Source organism: Fundulus heteroclitus, chromosome 8 (assembly GCF_011125445.2).
Source record: "Fundulus heteroclitus isolate FHET01 chromosome 8, MU-UCD_Fhet_4.1, whole genome shotgun sequence".
NCBI lineage: Eukaryota > Metazoa > Chordata > Actinopteri > Cyprinodontiformes > Fundulidae > Fundulus > Fundulus heteroclitus.
Genome location: NC_046368.1, coordinates 16,302,049 through 16,325,422, shown reverse-complemented (window position 1 = coordinate 16,325,422; position 23,374 = coordinate 16,302,049). Strand labels below are relative to the sequence as shown.

General features: G+C 40.7%; 1 protein-coding gene across 12 annotated transcripts in view; it reads right to left on the bottom strand.

Moving 5' to 3' along the window:
• Positions 1 to 23,374, bottom strand: part of dnm1a (dynamin 1a) — a 67,066-nt gene that overhangs the window by 18,798 nt on the left and 24,894 nt on the right. For 5 of the 12 annotated variants that reach the window (XM_012874509.3, XM_036140202.1, XM_021322579.2 and 2 more), the window contains exons 10-16: positions 23,207 to 23,345; positions 17,378 to 17,464; positions 16,104 to 16,174; positions 15,958 to 16,009; positions 13,177 to 13,188; positions 10,565 to 10,594; positions 10,142 to 10,255 (exon numbers count right to left, since the gene is read on the bottom strand). In XM_012874509.3, coding sequence (XP_012729963.2) covers positions 10,142 to 10,255; positions 10,565 to 10,594; positions 13,177 to 13,188; positions 15,958 to 16,009; positions 16,104 to 16,174; positions 17,378 to 17,464; positions 23,207 to 23,345 — 505 coding nt within the window. Of the gene's footprint in view, positions 1 to 10,141; positions 10,256 to 10,564; positions 10,595 to 13,176; positions 13,189 to 15,957; positions 16,010 to 16,103; positions 16,175 to 17,377; positions 17,465 to 21,798; positions 21,938 to 23,206; positions 23,346 to 23,374 lie in introns of all 12 variants that reach the window. The other 7 variants (XM_036140204.1, XM_012874514.3, XM_012874510.3 and 4 more) reach the window with 3 other exon arrangements.

Sequence of the window (23,374 nt, the reverse complement as noted above, 5' to 3'; positions counted from 1 at the left end):
TGCTATACGTCATCATTTTTTTTTTTTTTTTTTGCTGTTTATTAGTTTCTGTTCACGGTGATTGGAACGAAATCATGGTTTCAACGTTTCATTGTTTTGTTTTTTTTCCACCCGCTTCTTAAAAAGGGATTAAACTAATGTATGGTTTTCTTCTTCCAATTTGATATTTACCTGGTTGCTACAGCTCATCGAAAGTTAATTTGCAAAATGGAACAAAAAAATGTGAAAATATGCAGACGTCTAAATGTGAAAAAGTGCAACTTTCTGATCTGAGCTAAACCTAAGGCCTGAACGTACTTAAGGAAAACATCCACATGTGTAAGCCAAACCTGAGCCTAAAATGCAAACAAGCTTTGAAGGCACACATGGTTTTCATGGTGCGGCATTTTTAGCAAAGGCTTCACTCGACTTGCTCCTTATTAGAGTCCTTGCATGCCTTTCAGATTTACTGGAATAGAGCCTGAAACATGAAGAAGAAGGAGCTAATGAAGTTTAAGAGAGAGACCTGCATGATAGTTTAGCTTTAAAGTGTTATTTTAGCTAAAAAAAATGTGAATATATATATTTATATATATTTAAATTGAGAGTTTATTCTTGATTTATCCAATGGCTGACAGTTTTAACTGAGGATTGGGACTTTTCTTCTTCTTGACCTTATGCATTTACAGTAAATCCAGTGTCGTAAAAACTGCATTTATGAGCAGAAAAAATGTCTCACTTATGTCAAAGGGTTGGGATCCAAGAGTACGTCATTCTTAAAATCATGGAAAAGCCTGCAACCAAAGCAAGGTGTAAAATCCTGTGCATTATGTAAGCTAGAATACTAATCAACTAATATCTGAACAAAGGACTGAACGTTATATGCTGAAATGTCACAAAATACATCCCCTAACAAAAATCAGGTTTTCCGAACTTCTAACATAATAACAGCTATTCAAAACATTCAAGTGACGGCTCTCTTCTTTTCTTTTTTTCTCTCCAAATAGGTCAGGCAGTAGACATGTTTCCCCCGACATACTGTACAGTATTGGTAAATATGGATTTCTATTGAAAGGTCAAATGAAATCAACTTTAAAAATGTTGCTATAGCAGGAATATCATTTATAAAAAGGCTTCCTCTAAACATCCAGGGACCATTTCTTCTTACCTAAAATGTAAATAATTATGTCTTGGCGTTTTGTGTAAATGTTCGCTGAAATAAGCCAAGCGCTGCCAGAACGGTCGAATTGGCGTTCTTGCTTTTCTTTCTTCTTCTACGAACAAATGTACTCAAGAACAGCCAGTCGTGATTATTTACTTTAGAAATGCAAAATATTTCCTCAGTCCCTGATGGGCATACATCCCTGATTTGATCTGTTTTGCTTCATCTTGTAAAAAACATGCAGCACCATCCACACTTTGGATGGTGCTGCAGAACGTTATCAGTTCTGGCTTGCCAGGTTACCCCAGCATACACAGGGACTAAAATCCTCCAGTTAACTGAAGAGGATGAAGTAAACCAGGAAACCAGGAAAGGCCTTAACTTTCTGAAGACGGATTTCTGAAGCCGGATTTCTCAACCTCTGTTAAAGGATGCCTCCAAAAGCACCAGCTTGTATGTAAATAGCATGCAGTGACTATTTTGGAGAGTTTGTGAAAGCAATAAGCAAATCTTTGCTGTAGTTCTCTAACGCTGCGCTATGGGTCCTCATTCATCTTAAATAAATGCACATCTTGCCTTGTATTTAGATCCATCCATCAACTCGAACCAGCTTCCCTGTCTCCATTAAAGAGTCCCATCCCCACAGCATGATGTGGTCACGGCTATTGTCCTGGTTTCATATGAACAGAACACGTTCTTCCATGTGTTTCCTGTGTGCCCCACAAGGCTTGTGGAAAACTAAAACTGGGACTCAGTAAATCCACATCAATTAGGCGAGGGCAGCTGGTTGAACTGGATTTTATTTAGTGGTACCGAAGTCGAGGGGGAATAATACAAATGTGCAACAAACCTTTCAGGTTTTTAATCAGTAAAACATTTGAAAACCCGGAATTTCTAACCTTCCACTTCACAACTGAGCGCTTTTTGTTGGTCCATTATATAAAACCCTGGTAAAAAACGTGTTGAAGTTTGTGATCATAATGTGAAAAGGCTATGAATACTTTCGCACGTCACTGTCTAAACGGCTTCATGTCAGAAGCCTGAGGGGTTTTCACAGAATCCAGCGATTTGCTTCTCAAACTTCTCCTGCTGATGTCGACTGAGGCTCGGCGAAGGAAGCCGCTCTTGCCTGGTCATCCACACAGTGGAAACAATGTTGCTGCGACCGCAGAACTCCTCCCTTCATTCCCAATAAATTCACTCTTTCCAGTCCCCAAACCCTGAACTCGGCTGCAGCGAGCGAACCGGCTTTAATCTCCTTCGAAAGGCCTGATTTCTATCATTCACACCCTCTCTATTGCTCTATTGCAATCACTGCATCCCGCTTTTATTCCCTCTGCTTCTGGGGACTGCTTGGGTTTCGGGTTCAGAAACCTCAGGTAGAAGTAAGACCGGGGGCGACGGGTGAAACAAAGGAAGGTGAAGGTGCCCCAACACTCCTCTCCCTTCAGCATCCCTTGCTCTGGTTCTGATTTACCACTAGTATGTCAGCCCTTGAAACCAGTACACCCCCCCCTCAGCCCCCCGCCCCCAATCAACCCACCAGTCCGGCTGGAGAGCCGCATAAAGGGCTCTTTATTCCAGTCGAACAGGGAGAGGAAATCAGCTTTAGAAGTAAAAACAGAGGGAGCAAGAGTGAGATGGAGACCACAGGGCTGCACATCTGGAGTTATTACAAGGCTCCCTCCCGCTTGCCAAGAAAACGCCGACATTCCTGCCCTCACTACAAAGACTGCGGAGCCTCTGCTCTCATTCAGCCCCACGACTCTACACACATCCATCAATCAAATGTCAAAAATAAAACGCAACGTATATATATGTGTGTGTGGTGCTCTAATGTACAATAAGGATTAAAAATAAAAACACATATGTAGGTCTCCAAGTGCAGTCATGCTGCCCGCACTATAAAGTTGCCTCCCTTCTGCCGCAAACCCTGCACTCCCTTCCCCAAACTTTACAACGCACACTCCAAATGAATGCATCTCACTTCCTGTTCACCTTTGACCTGCCACTTTCTCCCCATAAACCAGCGAAGAAAGAAAAAAATAAAAAAAGAAAGAGAGAGAGAGAGAGTTAGAGAGAGAGAGAGAGAGAGAGAGAGAGAGGTGAGGGGGTTGCAGACGGAGGGAGTGGAGACAGAAGGAAGAGTGGAGGAAAAGGGGAAAAATGGGGGGCCAGGGAGCTCCTCCTCTTTTCTCCTCCATATCTCCTCTCTCCCTCACTCCTTTTCTCCTTCTGCCTCTGGAAGCAGGAACTCGGCAGGCCAGTCCCTCTGCCACGTCGAAACCCTCCGGCCGGTCCACCACCTTCCTTCGCTGCAGGAGCAACCTTCCCTTTTCCTTTTCCTTTCCTCCACCTCGCTTCTCCTTCTCCCTTGGACGGCGGCGTTTTTAGGCGCCGTTGTAGCGTCGAACGCGAGGACGTGGGAAGCTGAGCGACAAAAAGGCTGGCTCAACCGGAAGAGACGAAGAAAACAATCGAGACGAAGATCCGAATGGAGAGGAAGGAGATCGAGAAGTTGCAGGTATTCCATCTTCAAGAGATTTTTTTTTTCCAGTGGAGACACGAGCGTAGTTACTCCGATGTTTCAGCGGGAGAAGCTTAGCAAGATCTCAGCCGACCACAGAAGTTCTTACCCGAATGCGAGCGTAAGAGTCAGAAACGGTAACGTTAGTGTGTTTTTTTTTTATTTTTGTCATCTTGGCCTGGAGCTGAACGAACGAGGCTTCACAAATTTGGGCTAAACGGCCTAAAGTGAATTACTCGCCGACTAGGAATTATGAGAGATGACTCTCATATTTCAACATTTAACCAAAGAAAAATCTTTGTCTTAGTTTAAAACTGTAATTCCGAGTGATAATATCCAAATATAATTGATATTTTTGTTCCGTGCGTACATCAGCTGTGTTCATTGTTTTGCTTTTGGATAGCTGATATGTTTGTACAGCCTTTCTGCAGCTTGTCTTTCCTCCTGAGAGGCCGACGTGGAATGCTGCTTTTCACAGCGGGAAACCGGAGGGAATGTCACTAAATCTGCCAGTCAGTGGCCATCACCTCTGTCTAACCCCTTCCTCCTCCTCTTCCTCCTCCTCCTCCTCCTCCTCCAACCTCCCTGTCAGACCCCCCCCCACCCCATTCACCCTGTTCACAGGCGGCAAAATCCGGACCAGTCTCAATTTGGCTTTGCAGTAAGTATCCGTCCGGGACGCTGAAGCTTCCTCGCAGCATCCCGAGCCGCCCAGCCCGCCTGCCCAGTGTTCAGACTACCTGTTCAGGAAGTAGTGGTTGTACAGTAGTCTGCACATTGGTTAGGCTGGCCTGGGAATCCCACTTGGAGCACCTGAGTTTGGAAATGAGACCGGCTGGATTCGAGGAGGATACGATTTGCGGCATTTCATCGAGTTAAATTCATCTGAACAAGCCGCGGCTCCATCAGAGAGGCCCAAAGCTCATCCAGGATGGATCAATCAGTGTAAAAAAAATATATAATAATCCAAAAATTCACAAGCATTGCTGTTGTGGACTGATTTTAGTTAAAATAATTGTAATAAAGACGCTTCTCAATGACATTGTCTCTGTTTTTTTCCTTCAAACATTTTCCTTAGATTTGAAAGAAATGCCACACTCTCACAGATCTAAGTAAAGACTGCATGACAGCGTCACCATGTTGTTTATTTTTCTACAAATCCACCATTTGGTCCCAAAAAAAAAAAAAAAGAGCGGCAACCCGAAATGATAACTAAAGCACAGAGTAAAACCCCCAACGTCAAGCTGCACCCGCGGTGGAAATGTGCAATTATGCGTCTGTTTTCCCCTGCGTCAGTTTGAGGCTCCTTCACCTCAAATGACCACGTTCAGAAGAAGCGAGACGGGAAGCCACCCTGGAGAAGGCAGCTTCCCTCCGTTACTGTCTGCTCACTCTTTTCACAAGTCCTTGTACGGCTACGCTTCCAAAGAATAATGAAAACTACTTGTTTTTGCGGCTTTATTGTTTGCAGATGACAGCATAAGACACATGAAAGGTTTAAAGCCCTGCGTTTCATCCCATTGTGCTTTATTTTCCACCTTCTTTCTGCCACAACCCCCCCACCCCTCACCCCCCGGCCTCGCCTGTGCTTGATAAAGCAAACCCACGCCTGTACGATCTTCAACTCTTCGAAACCGCAAAAAAGAAAAAAGGGGGCCGAAACGTTCACACGGTGTCTCATCACAGTGCCTCATGTGCAGGAATGCAAACCACAAACCAACCTGTTTCCATTTAGGGCCCCGCCACCAACAGTCCAAGAGCATTACTTTTGACAGTGTGCAGAAGTTGCAGCTCTGAAAAGGTGCGCCCAAACACACACGTGAGAGCACAAACACACCTTTGGGGAGCACGCACGTTGTTTGTGAGCAAACCCCCCTCCATCAAATTGTTTATATCTGAGATCAGAGAGTTTTTTTGGCTTTCTGGATGCTTTATGGCAGGAGAAGGGAAACCCCGGCAAGCCCAATGATAATATACCCTCCAGCCCAAAAAACTGTGTGAACTATGACATAGGAAAATGCTCATATCTCCTCATTGTTTCCTCTATAACCGGGTCTCACCGGTCTCGGTTCTCCGCTTTGGAAAAGCTTTCAGCCAAAGAGATCGTCATGATCCGAGGAGCTGGCACTCGCTGCGGTAATACAGACCAGAAGGTTCTTGAAAGCACTCACACACACACACACACACACACACACACACACACACACACACACACACGCACGAGTGTACGCGCTCTAACCAAAACATCCTGGCATCAATGAGTCGGGTTCAAAGTTATTATTAGTGTCAAAGAGTGATGTGTGTGTGTGTGCATATGGTTTTCTCTCTCCCTTAGTGAGGGTTTTCCCCGAGACCAGAGGCGGCCAATGAAATGGTGGCGCTGGACATATGTTCCTGCTAAAAAAAAAAAAAAACTGCTTTTAGCAATACATTTTCTTCTTTTTCCACAAAACATAAAAATTTCATCGGCCGTGTTTCTTTTGGCTGAATCTCCGCCCAGTTTTGCAGTCTGTGCCCTTAGGGCGACTCCAGCCTTTAGTGTCTGTGTGCGATCGAGAGGGCGGTATGTAAAATGTTAAGCTCGGATTGAAAACATTTGCTTCTTTTTTTTTAAGGCACGCACAGTTTTGCAGTGCCCTCTAGGCTCGCCGCTCAGCTGTAACACCAGTCGCTGAGTGTTGGTCTTTAGTCTCCAACCCCCCCCCCCCTTCAGAGGCCACATTTAAATAAATATACAGCAGAAAGGGGAAAGAAGATATGGAGACAGGAGGAGGTAGGAGAAAGAAATAAAGGCAAATGGGAAAAGATGGAGACTTATGCGGACTTGAAAAAGCACTCTCACCCCTTTGCCGTAATTTGAGGGGTATAAGGTGACATTTTGTCACATTACATTTCATTTCCTTTTACAAATGACTATGTAAAGCGTGCCATGCATTTGTATCTAGCCACTCTGAACTTGCCTTAATGGCAGAGTGTAAGGACACTTACAATTGCCACATACAATATTGACATGGAGAAGTTTCTCTGGTCAGATGACACTAAAATCAAACTTCTGGTCTATAGGTAAAATGCCATGTGGCGAAGGAATATTGTAGATCACCCTGAACAGCCCATCCCAACAGTATGCCGCGGCGTCACGATACGGGGATTCGTTTTGGCTCAACAGTGACAGGGATGCTGGCTGGAGTTGATGGGAAAATGGAAAAAGCAAAAAATATGGAGGCATTGCTGGAAGAAAAACTGCAATAAGTGCGTTCAAGCAGGACAACGACCTAAACCGTAAAGCCAGAGCTGCAGTGGAATAGTTTAGATAGAGGCATATTCACAGGTTAGAGTGGCCCAGTCAAAGTCCAGACCTAGATCCAATGAAGAATCTGTGGCGAGAATTTGACGCACTGTGCGCTGTGAGCCTCTGCCGTAATCGATGCAGACGTCCGATACGCTATCCTCCTTTAAAACTCTTGTTCATAGGCAATCTCGGTTCAATCTTACGGAGCTTGAGTTAAATTACAAAGATTTAATGGGAAAAAATATCATTCTCTGGTTGTGTTAAGCTTGTACACACATCCCCTAAAAGACGTGCAGCTGCCATTGCAACAAAGTATGATCCTGCAAAGGAAGCGCTCAGGGAGACTGAACACAAATGCATGGCACATTTTTTTTTTTTTTTTTTAGATTTTTGTTTGTTGGTCATTTTCCTCTCAATTATGCCCCACTTTGTTTTTGCCTCCCACGAACCAGACACGGAGAAGCAGCATTTAGTTCCTATGCTCCACTTATCTGGAACAAAAGTGCGGAAAGCCTGAGTTCCTTTAAACCGAGATTAAAAACACATTTGTTTAAAATTGCCTTTTAATGTTCAAGTTAAACTGTTTTACTGTTTTTAAATGTTCTTTTTTTGTTTCTACATTCTATCCCTACTTGCTTTTATTCCTATTTTTTAATCATGTAAAGCACTTTGCATTGTCTTTGTACTGAATTTTGCTATATAAATAAATTTGCCTTGCCTTGCCTTGTCTCCCCAATAACATTGCAATCGAATACACCGAAGTTGGCCGTAAACATGACAAAATACTTTTTTTGCAGGGAACTGAGACTTTACAAAAAAAGAACTGAACCATCAGCTCTTTTCTTCCACTTCAATCAGTGCCAGCTCCTTTTTCTGAAACATTTCCCCCTGCTTTCACATACCCCTTGTTTCCTCCTGCAGCTCATCCAGCTAACGAAAGCCACTCTGTCTCCTCTGCTGCAGTCCAGTGCCCCCTCTTTGAAATGTTTATTACTAGCAGTTTGGGTGTGACTGTGTGTGTGTGCGTGTGCACGTGTGATTGGGAACGGTGGGTTAGGGCTCTGGTGCGCACATGTGTGTGCCCGCATTAGCGTCTGACGTGCTGGGGGGTCCGCATTCTAGAAACGGGGGCTGTCGAGCCTTCACGTCTCAAGCCTGGTATCGGTGAGCGGAGAGCCCACGGCTGAAGCCTGGAGAGGGCGAGGCTGTGGGAACCACAGCAAACGTCTGCAGTACATCACTGGACACCTCGTTGACCTGCCAATTATCTAATGATGTAGATCAAATAATAAAAAAAAAAGAAAATCATCTAACTTGATTAATGGTTATGCTGTATGATCCAGTGGAATGAGCTGAAATCCTTTTCTTAATCGGGAAGTAGAAAGGGAATCTGACATCTTGATGATATGGTTTGGGTTTCACAATTTCAGTCTCCTGAAAACCCAAGTGTTGCATGGAAACTCAGAAATTTGCGAATGCCGACTTGGACGCTGAGCTTTAACGTATTTGTTTCATCATTCTTATTTCAAAATAAGTCCGCAAACGGATTGCCAAAAAAACAGAATCATTATATGAAACTTTATAAATCCTTATATGGTTACCTTTTTTTTGTCCAAAAACTTCGACAGATTAAACATTTTCTAAAAGTCTGTCTTGTGCAGTTGCTGATGTAACTCAGTTTGAGTTTAAAAAGTCAGAAAGAAATCTGTTCAAATAAAATTTTAAAGGGCAATTTTTCAGAACTGTTGACACCTGAAATAGTGAACCACACGTCTACATGAATAGAAACACTGACACAACGAAAAAAAAAAAACATTAAAATAAAAACCTTCAACACTGATCACATAAATTACACATATAGCTGCTAGGACACAAGGTACTAGCCTTCTATCACTTTTTGTTGCCCCACTCCTCACTCTCTCTGCTGTGAGACTTTTGAAGGGTTTCTGGTTTTAAGTGACCCCACAGTCTCTCACGATGTGGACTGGGCTTGGCTTTCCTCCCGTCTCAGTCAGTGGTTGGTAGATTTACTGGCAGGTTTTGGATCATTTTGCAACGTCCAGTTCTGCCTAAGCCTAATTTTTCTTAATTCCTTAAAAAACTAAGTTGTTACACTCTTCTCTTTGAAAGCCTAAGACAGCTATCATAACCTAATGGTGTACAATCTCACTTTAAGAGTCAGAAACACACCAGAGTAGATGTCTGATACAATCCTGTGTAATTATTGCCATTTTAAGATGGATTTAACATATTTTTTGTAAATTTAAAAAAATACTTTTTCTGTTTGTTTTTTTTTTGTTTTTTTCACTTTAATTGTTGGTCAAAGTTAAATATTTCTATGGCCAACTACATAGGCTATGATATGATGTTCCAATTTCCCCCATGACTGTATTAAATGGGAGTAAAAGCACAGTAATTAAATTTTTGGTAATTACGCAGTTATGGGAGATTTTCACTTTGCAATAATGAACATGACAACCTAAAACAGAAAAGCAATAATTATTCCTGGAGCAAAAGTAAATAAAACAAGTAAATAAATTTATTTATAGTGATTTCAATGTTTATACAAATACTAAAGCAAAAATGTAAAGTAAATACCTGCTCCATTCGACAGTAGTAGTCAAAGAAACATGCGTATGCATTAAAACGACTCCAAACCATAGCAATATTATAAGGGAGATGTTTGGTGTTTCAAAACCATAAAGCTTTTATGTTGTGATGTGAATCCATGAGAAACATAGCCCAATTTTATTTTTTTTACGTTTTTTTAGAAGTTTTCTTATTGGGTCCACTTACTACGTGGAAAAAACACGGCTTTTGATTTATTTAGTGTGGTTTTTAATTTTTTTAAAATTTTTTTTTTTGCAAAATTTGAATAATTTTTTGCAAAATTTGAACAATGTAATAAGGAAAATGCTCACTAAAGAGCTTTAACTAATTAAAACAATATTCTTTTTAGCATGTTTTCTTTATCTTGACTCATAAGTCTCTGAATTTGCATAGTTTTTTCCATAATCTTAGCCTAACTGACAGGCTTTTTGTCACCGTTAAGATATGAAGCTCAGTTGCTTGAAAAAAAAAATGTCTAGAAAAAGCCTAAAAAGTATGCAAACACAGGAAGAGCAGCGTTTGAAATCCCCCTGGTGCGCGTCTGTTTTCACAGTGACCGCTGAAGAGAACCCACCTCGTCATCCTTGTACCAGGACAGGGACTCCGCGGTGAGGACGAACCAGTACTCCTTGGCTCCTCCCTTCATGATGCCGATGTTGTTGATGGTCAGCCAGCCCTTCCTGATCACCTGACAAACAGATCAATCCGCATGTGGACGCAAAGATTATTATGAATTCGGAACAAGACGTTTCAGGTCATACACCTTTAAATTAACTAATTTCACAAAGGTAATTTGTTTGCACCACAAAGAGTGAGAACAAAAAACACTGCTTTTGGGGAAGATAGAAAACATCTTTCACAAAAACTTTCACCTACATCACTAAAGACAGTCATTTTTTTTTCTTTTAGACACTTCTTTTTCACCTTCACCTCACTCGGTCCTCATTACAGACACCATACATGTATTACTTTTCTTTTGCTCGTGCGGGTTATTTACCTTGAACCGATCGTTAACTCCTCTCTCCGGCTGAGTGAGAATGTGGAGAGAAAGTTACAAAGCTGTGCCAACAAAGGGGGGGGGGGGGAATTTTGAAAAGGCCAAATACACAGAGTGGTCGTAGCTCAAAGACCAGTTGCAGGTACTGCAGCTGGGGGACAGCAAGCAATGTGGGGAGGACGAGGAAGGAAGGATGCTAAATGGCTGGAGAGGACTGTTTCGTAGCTCATGCACCAAGGTGCAACGTCTTTATTGCTTTGTAGCATACTGCGTTTGCCAAACAGGTAGGTATATTTTAAAGCAAGATGGTTTCAGGCATTAAGTTACATAGAAGGTGTTGCATCTGGGAAAAAAACAAACACTTTTTGAGTCATCATAAAGTTTATTTGAGCAGAAAGAGAGCAGCTTAGATTTCTCTTCGTATGAATCTAATGGAGATCATTTGCAGTTCTTTGTGGTTTCTGCACTCTGATGTTTCATTGCATTCGTCGCTGTACTGTAGGAAAAATAACGGCTTACTGGAATAAAAAATACAGTTTTGGGTAGTTTTTGAAAAATCTTTGTATAAGAAAAACACAAAATGTATTGTTTTAAGATTTTCACAGCCTTCCTGAGATGATACTTCTCAAATACAATTACTTTTTTTTCTTTTTTACTTTTTTTCGCTTGACCTTTTTCTGACATAAGTAATCATGAAAACAACAGAAAAAAAGCAAAAATTAAACTGCAATAGCTTTATTATAGGCAGATTTTTCCTTTAAATGTATTGTTTCCCTAAAATGATTAGAGTGAGAAAAAAAATATTATTATAATACTATCATTTCAGGAAATATATTTGATGAGGAATAAAATTCCATATGACAACAAACAACAAAAATTGATAGAAAAATGCAAATGTCTTCTATGACGACTATTGACAGCTGCAATTAAATGCATTGCGATGGGGTGGTCAAAACCTAAATCCCCCAACATACCATCAGAGGCAAGACAAAGGGGGGTGATTCTGCCTGATGGAACAAACGACATGCACTTAAGACGTTGTTAACATATATCTATTAAAATAGTTATAAAGGAGGGGGTTGTGGCCCCTGCTTGCTGCTGAGAATGGGTACACTACTTACGTTTGTGTAGTTTGTGTACACGTTCTTTGTGCAGGGTTTTTATGCATTTATATCTATTAGTTTCAATTGATCGGGGACGGCAAGAATTTCATGTGGTTCTTTCCATGCAAGAACTGCCTCTCAGTATGGGTTAGATTTACACCTATAAAATGTGGATGGCGATTATATGGAGTTCAAGTGCTAATAAAAATGAAGTTCTTAAAGAAGTGTATTATTATATTTATTGATATCTGTAGCCTCTGCTTAAAATAAATGCAACCGTGGAATGTTTTTAAAAGTTGATCAAGGAACTTTGAGTTAATCAATGACTTCCTGTTTCCCAGGAGTGCAAACATGATGCGGCGCAGAGACCCATTTCTCGTAGCCGCTTCTCAAAACAGGAGTTTGAAAAGATCGTGCCATTCAGGTCAGCCTGATCGATCACGATCGGCATGATTTAGCGAATGGATACATGAGCTCACCTACACGTCTAAATGTCTACAGTGAGAGCAATAACTTGAAAAGCTTAAGACAACTGGAAGAGGGACAAACAACAGACAAGGCCCTAAGTTTAAATTGGAACCATGCACAGGGTGCTGGTTTAATAGAAACCAAACTTATGGACAACAATGTATAACCCATGTGCACAAAAAGGCAATATCAAATGATATTTGATTATTTTCCTACATTTTCAAACTAAGTGCTGAGTTGTGTTTTTAAAGCCCTCGGTGTGAAGGTGCAAATGTAACAGAAGCTGTGGGGTCTTAAACAGCAAAGAACACCCAGTTCTAAACAGGAAGTGAAGTTCACTGCTTTGTTTACAGTGTGCCCCTGACCTTTGACCCCAATCATGGTGGGTGTTATGACAACTGAAAACAACAGGGGGGCCATGTGTCTCACACTGCTGGCCTTGTAACTTGTCTGTTCTTGTGTTACTTTGAGAGAATAAATAAAAAAGGAAATTTTTGAATTATTATTTATGCAGTTTAAAGATATTTAAATCTCATTTACTGCTTTGATCTTCCCTTATCATCAACCTTCTCTTTCAATAGTTAAAGCTACAGCTGGGGGACATCTCTCACAGTGCCTACACAGACTCTCTGGACTGAATCTTTCTTTTTGACACGTAACACCACATAAATACTAAAAATAAACAAATGTATTGACTTCTTCTGTATTTTCTGCCAGCAGATCTTTGCAAACTATCATGTATGACGCATTTATGGCTTAGTGTCCTAACTACTAGCGTATGTGTTTGAGACAAAAAAAAGGGGGGGGAGAGGGAAAGGGAAGCAGCTAGGCCTCTGCCTTCTACAAGCATTTCGTTGACAAAGAAGCTAATTTATCCCACACAATATCAAGTATTTACTGTCAGCTATGCTTTTAAAAAAAAGCGAAAACGATTCGACGTATACAGAAATAATCCATCTGCATAAGCAACACAACAAGCTCATACATACAGAAGGCTACTTGCAGACATGCGCACTGCAGAAATGCACAACCAAAACTCACCATAATTTCATCCTGCAACGGAAAAACCCCAGCGAGGCAAATAAAGGGAGGATAGAGAGAGAGAAAGAGAAAAAGAAAACAATTAGAAGAAGCATACGGTGCTGTGAAAAAGTATTTACCCCCCTACATATTTCTCTGGCCTTTGCTATTCTCTTTGTCAAAGTTTCAGGTTGTCACATTATTTCTTATACCAGAGAGAGACAGCCCGATTAAATAAACATTGTTTTAAAAGGATGATGTTATTTAAAAAAAAAGGAAAACAAAAGAATCTGGCTTTATATCAAAAGTAATTGCCCCAAAAACCTAAAATAACGCTGTGTCAACCTTGGTGGCAACGACTGCTATCAAGCGTTTGTGATAACTGGCAACGGGTCTCTGGTCTCGTTATGGACCATCCTGGTTCACTCTTCTTTTCAGAATTGATGTAATTAAGCAACACTGGAGTGTTATCGAACATAGTCTGTTTAATGCCATGTCGCTGCTTCTCAGTTTAAATTAAGATATTGACTAGGCCACCCCACAACCTTCGTATCATCTGGCTGTTTGTTTTTTTTTTGTTAGGCTTTTATGCGCCAGCGTTGACTTGTTGGGGTTTGGATTGACGTCCTGCGTCATAACACAAGACATTTCGAGCTTAAGTTCACAAACTGATGGTCGAACATGTACTTCAGGATTTTCTGGCGGAAAGCTGAATTTATGGTTCCATCAATTGCAGCAAGTCGTCCAGGTCTAGAAGAAGAATAGCAGTCCCAGACCATCACAGTACCACCGCCATGTTTGACTATTGGTTTTTTTTTTTTCCCCCCTAGAATGCTGTGTGAGATTCCCCTGTCCAGCCAGACTGACAATCTGTAGCACTCCACGTTCTGCACCTCAACAATCTGGGACTGCTTCTATCGAATCAGTTAGGGGAAAGGAGGGACATTCAGCACAACTATCCAAGCTGATTGGGCGAATCGACACTTAGTGCCCGCCTACCAAAGGTTAGTTTTAGCCAATCACGGTATCAAATGAAAACGTAATTAGCACCACCATGCAAAACCACAAGACGGTAACAAAGCTCTTCATGCTGCTCTTCTTTCAAAGATGAAATGGTGGATTCTTATGAAACAGAAGTAGACGTAGCATCTACGCGTGCGTCCTCCTGCGCTGCCATGTTTATGTTGATTCGCCTGTGGGCTCAAAAGCTACTGATTTCCTTGCAAACTGCAACGTGATTGGCCCGGGCTGTTTTTGGTCCGGACACAAACGGTTGAAGCCGTTTAGCGGTGCAAGATGAATTCTCCTGGAACCCATCTTGCACAAATAGGTTTGTGTGCAATAAAAATGGGCGCACAACAACTTCCAAAAACTTTTTCTTTTTTCTCGTAATGTCCATAAAATATTTTCTCAAATGTCTCTGGGATGATCAGGATGTTTTTGGCAAATGTAAACAGGCCTTTGTGATCATTTTGGTCAGTAGTGCTTTACGTCTCAGAACTCTTTCTTATGTTGCCTGCTTTACCATAATTCGGGTAAAGGATGCTTGCAGTGTTTTAGAGGTTGTTCTTGGTTCTTTTGTGACCTTTCAGATGAGTCAGCAATGCACTCTTGAAGTAATTTTGGTAGTCCGTTAATTGTGGTTAATTCGACTGAACTCAGTTTTCCTAAGAATGTCGAGGATGAATAAAGAACTATTCCCAGCTAATATATGATTTAGCAAGAGGGTTACTAATTTCTACATAGGGAACATGTTGGTTTAGAAAGGTTTTCCCTTAATAAATAAACCCATCATTGGAAAACTACTGTTTGTTTTTTCTCAGGATATCCCTGTAAATAATGGATTATTTAAAGTCTAAGTGTGACAGAAAAGTAAGCGAGAAGAAATCTGTAAGGGGCATTCACTTTTTCACAGTATTGCAAGTAAAAAGAATAACTGACATAACAAAATAGAGGTAAGAATTAGATTTTAAATGCAGGAAAATTACAAGCAGATTCTACCAAAATGCAAAGAGCATCAAGGAACAGCTGGTTTTAAGGTTTTGTGTAAATCTATAGTTACTGAGCTCATGTGTAACATGCTACTTCCCCTAACCCCCTACATGTCTTCTATCGCTTATTTATCAGTAAGAAAATTGAAATTAATTTAGTTATTGTGCCCCTGTGTTTGTATTGATGCAGTTTAAAATCCACATGGACAGCATTAAGCAACAGAAACAATTCTGTCCACCGGTCCATTTTGCATGCACACAGCAACACCTAAGGGCAATTTCTTTGGAGTGGCCAATTAAACTACCTTACAGGTTTTTGGTAAAAATTCATACCTGCACAACAAAAACATGCCAACCCCACAAAGAAAGGGTCCCGGCCTAGATTTGAACCTAGAACCCTCTGACAACTGCTCCGTTGTGCAGCCCCAAACAATTATACGTCCTCATGTTCTGGCACAGCTTTGGCTTTAAGCAAAAAAAAAAAGCCAAATACGATCCAACAACTGTTGCATATTAGTGTGCAACATATACTACAGCTTTGCAGCAGAATCGGAAAGTCGCCCGGGGTAACAAAATACCGTTTAGCTCTGCAACATTTAACATGAGAAGAAACAGCGAGCTGAGTGCTGATAGAACGTAACCTGCAGGGAAGCAGCACTTATTCCTCTGGTGGCCGTCCAACAGATCAAACACGTTTTAATGAATTCAGTCTTAGATTTTGGTTATCCCGCAACTCTCTCTTCTATATGTTACCAAGAAACCGACATTGACAGGGGAACCTGAAAGAAGTGCAGATTTCTGATTGGAGCACCTGATTTCCAGCCGTCTTCTTCTTGTTCATTTGGTTGATCCTCTGCTGAGCACTGCGAAACAAAAGCAGCAAAGATAAGCCCAGGTAGCAATGCCCCGTTTTCAAGAGACGAGTCTTAAAAACAAAACAACAACAAAAAAACTCACTTTGCGAATCCAATGAAGTCCTCGTGGTTGGTGTTCATGTAGGACAATTCGATATCAATCAGCAACAGCACCTGTGCAGAGAGGCAGGTCTGTCACACCTGGATGCTTATTTTCAGAGCTTATTTCAGATCTTTTAGCGAAGATGTTTTCCAGCTTTACCATGAGGAACTCAGAGCATTCAGGGAAATTATTTGAATCACAGATATTTTCTCCACATCGAGCTGAGAAAAGCAGGTTACAACTTCCACTCACTGCAGTATGCCAATAACAAAGAGTATTTCATGTAATGCCATAATTATTCATACATTTCTTAATTTGTCAAGACATTTTTAAATATTATATTATTTCACTATTATATTATTATAGACAACAATGAATTAAAACTTATTCACAATACTTTGTTGCATTTGTTGCGATGATGGAAAGCATTGCTATTAGTATCACTGCGTATAATCAAAATAAAATTCATATAAATTCTGCTTAATTATAGCAACAATTCACAACATGTAATGTCGAGGCCCTTTACAAAATCAATGCTATCAAATCATACAGACAGGTTGTTTAAAACGTTTTCTAAGGAAACCCAGTGGCTTGCATCGAGTCATTGTCAAGCAGCTTTCATTCCTCCTGAAAGAGCGTAGAGACACGGTGGACAGTCGTCTGCAATGTTGCTGACTTTGCAGCAATCCCTCATACCGAGCATGCATGTAGCAACGGTGGAGAGGAAAACTCCCGTTTAACAGGAAGAAACCTGCAGTAGAACCAGGCCATCTGCCACGACCGACTGGGCGCTTGAGAAGACAAAAAGAACACAGAAGCAGATCCAGGAATACTTTCTATGTGCGAGAAAAGTAAAAACGTAATGGCAGCAGTAGCTCTTTCAGTGGTTTCATAAAAAGGAAAATGACCTATTGTCAAATAGGTTACTTGGTTTTACCAATTGCCTTTAAGGAATTCAACTCTACCACTAAACAGCTTTGCTTTCAGTCATGTTCAAATTGCAAAAGCCACATGTATGTAGGATATCATGGAACAAATAGAGGGTAAAACTTATTGATAACAGTAATGGGGAAAATAAACATTTGCACTCATGCTTTCAGTTTGTGGGTGTGCAGTCACATCAATATTGTATCTAATTCTCATGATGATTCATGCTGCACTGAAAACCTTCAAACCTGAGACAACAGTATTGAACAGGTGATCCAGTTATTATACCCTCCCCACATGAACTGGCAGTCGGTCGTTGTGTTCGGTTAGTTTGGTTGGAGCCGTACCTGGTCCTTAGTACGGTTTTCTCTGTCTCTGATGTGGTGAGTGACGATTCTCTCCATCTCTTCTCTCAGCATGGGATACTGAGCCAGCTGTGAGCACACAAACCAACAGGTAGGCCGCAAAATAAACACACGCAGTCAGACGTCAACATACAAGCTCAGCAAACACACAGAAAGACCCGTCTGACTGAGCCACAACACTTCAGCTGCACCTTTAAAGGTACTGTGTTCTGGGGGGTTTCTGGGTTCGTCACAGACTCGGCTCTAATCCCGCCACGTTCGGTGGAAACTTTTTCCAGATTGAATTTGAACTTCTGGATATCTATGTGTTGCCAATACGGTTAAAACGGATAAGAGCAGAATCTGTGATATTATTACCACACAAAAGACAGAATAAACAATGTTCCTGGCAGAAAAAAGCTTCCTCTTCCCAGCACACTGCGGGTCTTTTTCCATGAGCTCATTGCGAACCCACAAACACAGACGCTGGTGGGCCTCCAATGGGACATGAGCACATTTGCCGAAGTGTGAGGAAAGAAGAAAAAAAATCCAAACCAAAAAGACTTTATTTAAAGAAAACCATAGAGCAAAGAAAAGCAACAAGCTCATTGTTTCTGCTTAGGCTACAATGCATCTTTAAATGTCCGTCTGGTGGTCTGATGGACAAAGAGGTGTGTCAATGGGCCACTTCTTGATCCAAGAGTTGATTTCATGCGTTCTGTGTCCAATTACAGAGCAAATGATGAGACCACAAGCTGGAAGAAAAAGAAAATCTCAGAAATTTTCAGACACACGTCAGTCAAACCGTGATGGCATTAAAGGTTGAACTATGACTTTCTAAGTGTTTGAAACAGAGGAACAGGGACTATTTTTTTAAGGCTAGTCTGTCACGCTTTCCCTCTGTCTACATGTTGCAGCTGTCTGCAAGAAGCTGGGGTCTGGTATTAATAAATTGATTTTTCTGTGCAGCGTAGAAAGATAAATGCAACTTATATTTGCATAGAACATTTGAGGTTTTCTCCATTTCTACCCGCTCGGTTTTATTCGAGGGAGATTTCCCTCGTCCAAATTGCAGGATTATGTATAAAAGATATAATTCACTCAGAGGGTAGCTGTGAGTAAAAATGTCAGTATTGTTCTACCGTGAACGGAAACGTGTCTGGTGAGGAGGATTTTATGTGTTGTTTTTTTTTTTTAAGTTTTCACAATCACTACAAAAGTAGAAAACCTTGAAACCTTGAAAAAAAATGTTGATTCACTTAAATCAGAGGGAGACATGAAAGATGCATTGTAGCCTAATGTCAGATGCAGGACGTTAAACCCGAATGTGTTTACTGTTTTAAAAAACTGCACCAGAAACACATCACAGACTCACAGTGGGCCACATTTAGCTGCTTTTTTTTGTTTATTTAACGAAAAGACTTACTGCAAGATTGACATGCAATACGAAGATTCCAGGGATGGACGGGACAAGACAGGGAGGAAGACCTTAAACTGGCCCCTTTGTGGATTTCTCTAAACGTTGTGCATTAGAGTACAGTATCTTTTTAAAAAAAAAATCGTGTGTCTCTGAAAGGGAAATCAAGATAAAAGTGTGACAGAGCAGAGAAATCCCAAAAAGGCCACGCTTATAGGAAGCAGCAGGTGTGGAGGACAAAGAGGACGAAAGAATAAAGAAAGGAAGGAATAAAGAGATGCTCTGAGCGAGTCAGTTAGTCGGTGAGTGGTACGAAACAAACGCTCAGTACGGCGTATTTAACCAAAACTGACAAAGACAGAGAGACACATACCTGTTTCCAAAAAAGTTGATACACAGAATATATTATAGGAAATTATTCCCAAAAAATCTCCAAACAGAATAAATGTACCCCAGAATAAAGAATATCTAGATAACCTAACAACTAACAGAGAATCTGAGAATAAAATTAATTCTATGGGTCACATCCACTTTTATAGCTAGTCTCTGTCACTCTAATGCATACCTCCCAGGTGTTTCAGTTCTGACGTGATAACATTAGAGCATCGTCTTCCTATGCATTCGATGCTGTAGTGTACACAATTTAATCTCCAACTCAACCAGACTCCCTCTAAATATCTTTGGACCTGATTAGCTAGGCTAATAATTATTTTGACCACTTTGACAATGTACATTTTACAGCCTTCATCCCATCAGCACATTACAACCAAAACTTGACGTATGTGTCACAGGACTTGATGTTCCAAAAAAAAAAAAGAAATGCCATTTTATTTCTTCATCTTTAGGCCCAAGTAAAATATATTTTCAGATTTGGCATCACGTAGTTGAAACCCGTTAAAAAGAGACATAACCTTGAAAAAAATTATTTTCCTGCTTATGATCATTAACAATTAGCACTATTTTTTTTCTATGTCCTAAATTCCAGAATAATGAGCAAAGAAATTATTTAGAGATTTTTCTATGTCTCGCAGGACTGACTCGGATGCTAAACTAAATAGCGTTAATAATGAAGAATGAACATTATACTGAATAGCGTTAGTAATGAAGAATGAACATTATACTGATGCAACAAAGAGACATCAGCCGAGGAAGTTAAAGCTTTGAGTGCTAATTGGTCTTCCAAATGAAATATGGAACCTTGGCATACTGCCAAATTAGTTAAAAAAGACAATAAATGACAATAAAGTCCATGTTTTGGAGGGATCTCAGTATCATAAAGAATGTGTGACTAGAGCTGAAAAGGTGTGTTAAAGCTCGGTGGTCTATAAAACCTGGCTCAGTTATACCAGTTCAGTCAGGAAGAACGGGTCACAATTTGAAAGATTTATCAAAATGACTGATCCATCTCTTGCAGTTTCTTTTAAAAAAATGATCACGCTCATTCTTCTGGCATTTAGCAAACAGAAATAATCATGGTTTTAGACTGATTTAAAGGCAGTCAGAGAGAAACACAAGCACATGTATCTTTTTATGCAGTGGTTTCAGTTGTATGTGGCTAGGAAAGAAGAAAAAAAAAGGTGGCAGCAGTTCTGGGATTTCATTTTTAGCTGCCTGGGCTTGTGTGATAACATCCTCTGCAAAAATAGAGCGAGAAGACAGAGGAGTTAAAGATGAAATCTGAGATCTGTCCTCCTCCCCTCTCTGCTGGACTTCAGCCTTGCCTCCAAACTGCATCCTCTTTAGGGCTGCCTGTTTTAATGTTCTCGCTGGTATTTACTTTTTTTCCAAAGGTGCAAGAGACAGAATGGATTTTTTCTGCTGTAGATCCCTGATGATTTCGTCAATACAACAAATCAGAATCATAATGTACTAAAAAAAACAAAATGTTGAGTTGAACCTGCCTAACTTATGAAAATAAAGTAAGTATGCATGCCTTTTTATTTAAAAACTTATAGGACGACTGTCATTATTCAAATACATCCAACTAACCAGAACTGATATATTCATTTACATTTTGTTTAGTGTTCTAGCTTTTTTGGAAACAGGGTTAAACAATTTTAATAAAAAATAAATTAAAGGGTTTCTAGACATCAAAAGATGAAATAATAAATTTAATTATCTATAACATGCATTTAATTAGCTGAAAAGATAGGCTCATTAAATTAGAGACAAAAGACAACAAAGGTCTACCTGAAATCCTGGTTAAACGGAGTAAGGATAGACTGATATTTGCTGGACAAATCTCAAATCTGCTTCCCCTTTAAAGCGCCAATGAAAACTTTACCTCTTCTTTTTCAGGATTTTTTTTTCCATCCAGATTCACATAAATTATTTAATTTAAATGCAGAAGTCAGATACAGTGTAGCCTTAAGGCTGCTGCAATTTTTAATGAGCTAAATTCTTCCCATCCTAAACGTTTCACCAGTGTGTATTAATAAGCAGGTGAAAAAGCTGACTGATTTTCGTCATCTTATAGAGTTAAATTAACCTCAATAAAAGGGGGATTTTTATGGTCTTTAAAGAATATTAAGATCTAATAACGCATGTTGATAAAACACATTAAACACATATTCATGTTCATGTTAATCTTGGGATACATTTTTTTTATCACTTTATTTATCCCAATATTAGACCCTGGCACCACCATCAAGTCATTCTTTGTTGTTATTCCTTTAATAGATGAATAATATTTGAATGAAGTTAAATGCTATTTCCTTATCTGTCTGGAATACGAACATTTAAAGCAGAAATTAACTTCTGTTTAGTCGTACTCCCTAAAGTATTCAAGACCCATGGATTTTTTCTTTTTTCTTTAAGAATTAAGCATTGACACAATTAAGTGATGATCATTTATATTTTTAACCTTAAAATCAAATAAAGGTCCTGATGATGTAGCGTATGTATGGAAGTAACGCTGGTTAAAAACCTCTCCAGCCATCAGTCTACCCGTACCTGTTAGCTTAACAGAGATACTGAAAGGGGGCTTTTATTCGCTTTGCCTTGTTACCTTTTGACTACACTTCTGAATGGTCGAGGTGAGTTCGCTCACCACCATATCTATACACTTCAGTGTGGGCTCCTTCAGCTTTTGGATCTGCTTTTTCACTATGGCCTCAAAGGCCAGATCAGGGGTGAATAGCCCCGTCCTGTTGGGATAAGCAGGCGGCACGAGAGAGGGAGGAGCAAAAAAAAATTATAAAAATGGGAGGAGCAGCAAGAAAGACCAAGACAAAAAAGAGCAAATGAAGAGTTGGGATAGGAGTTAAAAAAAGGAGTGAGGAAATTAAAAGGGGGAGGAAAAGAAAAACGAAAAATGAATCGGGTGGGGTATGTGAAGGAGAGACAAAACACTGAAGATGGAACAGAATAGATAAGAGATTGAAGATGGAGAAAAAAAAAGATTGGAAAGAGGGTTGTGGTGGTGGTGGTGGTGGTGGTGGGGGCGGGGGGGGGGTTGAAAGGACAAACAGAGCACAGAAGGAAGAAACTGCGAGTGAGACATTTGGTTTTCCCTGAAGCCATTCTAAAACAGGACAGTGCTGGAGTCTCTCTCTACGAGGAAAGAAGAAACAGAAAGAGAAGGCCGGAGAAACAGTTAGAAATAGAGAGAATCCCCAGCTTGAACAACTCCGCCAGCCAAAAAACTCAAAGCAACACACAGGAAGACTGCAGACGTGCACCTGGGCAGACAACGCTAACCCTTTAAAATTTTCCCCCACCTTCGTGTCCTCCAACTTTCAACTGGAGCCAAATCCTGACATTCATTCCCCAAGTTCGCCAAGTTGTTGCAGGCCAGCCGCTGTCGAAATCATTCGGTCGCGGTGGATCCATTTGGATAAAGTTTTCTGCTCGTTGCTTTTGGCCCGGCTCTGAAACACACGGGTCCCGGAGGCCCGATGAAGAGCCGCTGGGCCCTCGCTCTCATGACTGCAGGTGCACGGCTGCAATCCCACACATGTGGAAGTGTGGAAACTGATGTCATCCGATATGATTGCACGACAAATTAACTCATTTGGTGTCCGTTAAAATGTAAATACAGCTCAGCGGTAAAGCTGGAAATGAATCTTAAAGAATTTTTGTCTTCAGTTTTGAAGGATCTGATGAGTTAAGCCTCTTCAGCAATCATATTTTCATGACTTTCATTTTCCACACTGGATTTATTTTCACAGCACAACCATCAACCATAGGCAGCCTATCCAGCCAAACCCGTCTGAAGCAGCACAACAGGCAGGCGGGTAAACAGCAGCCCACCCTGCCGCTCCAGGCAACCCCCCCTCGCTGTCCATCAACAACAAGGGCTGGAGGGAGCTAGGTGGTCACAGCCACAGGGGAGTGAACGACTGAGGGACGAGGGTTTGAAAGCAAGAATGAAACAGGTGCTAACCACTGTTTGTTAGGGATTTTTTTTTTTTTACCTTCTTTGTACACTGCCTAACCGTATTGACTAGTTCAGAAATGACCATGTCCACACATTTGGTGCAAGGCTCTTTAATCTTCCCAATCTGCCTTTTCACAATGGTCTCAAAGGCCATGTCCGGGGTGAAGAGGCCAGTTCTGTCCAACACGGAGAGAACGAGCCACAG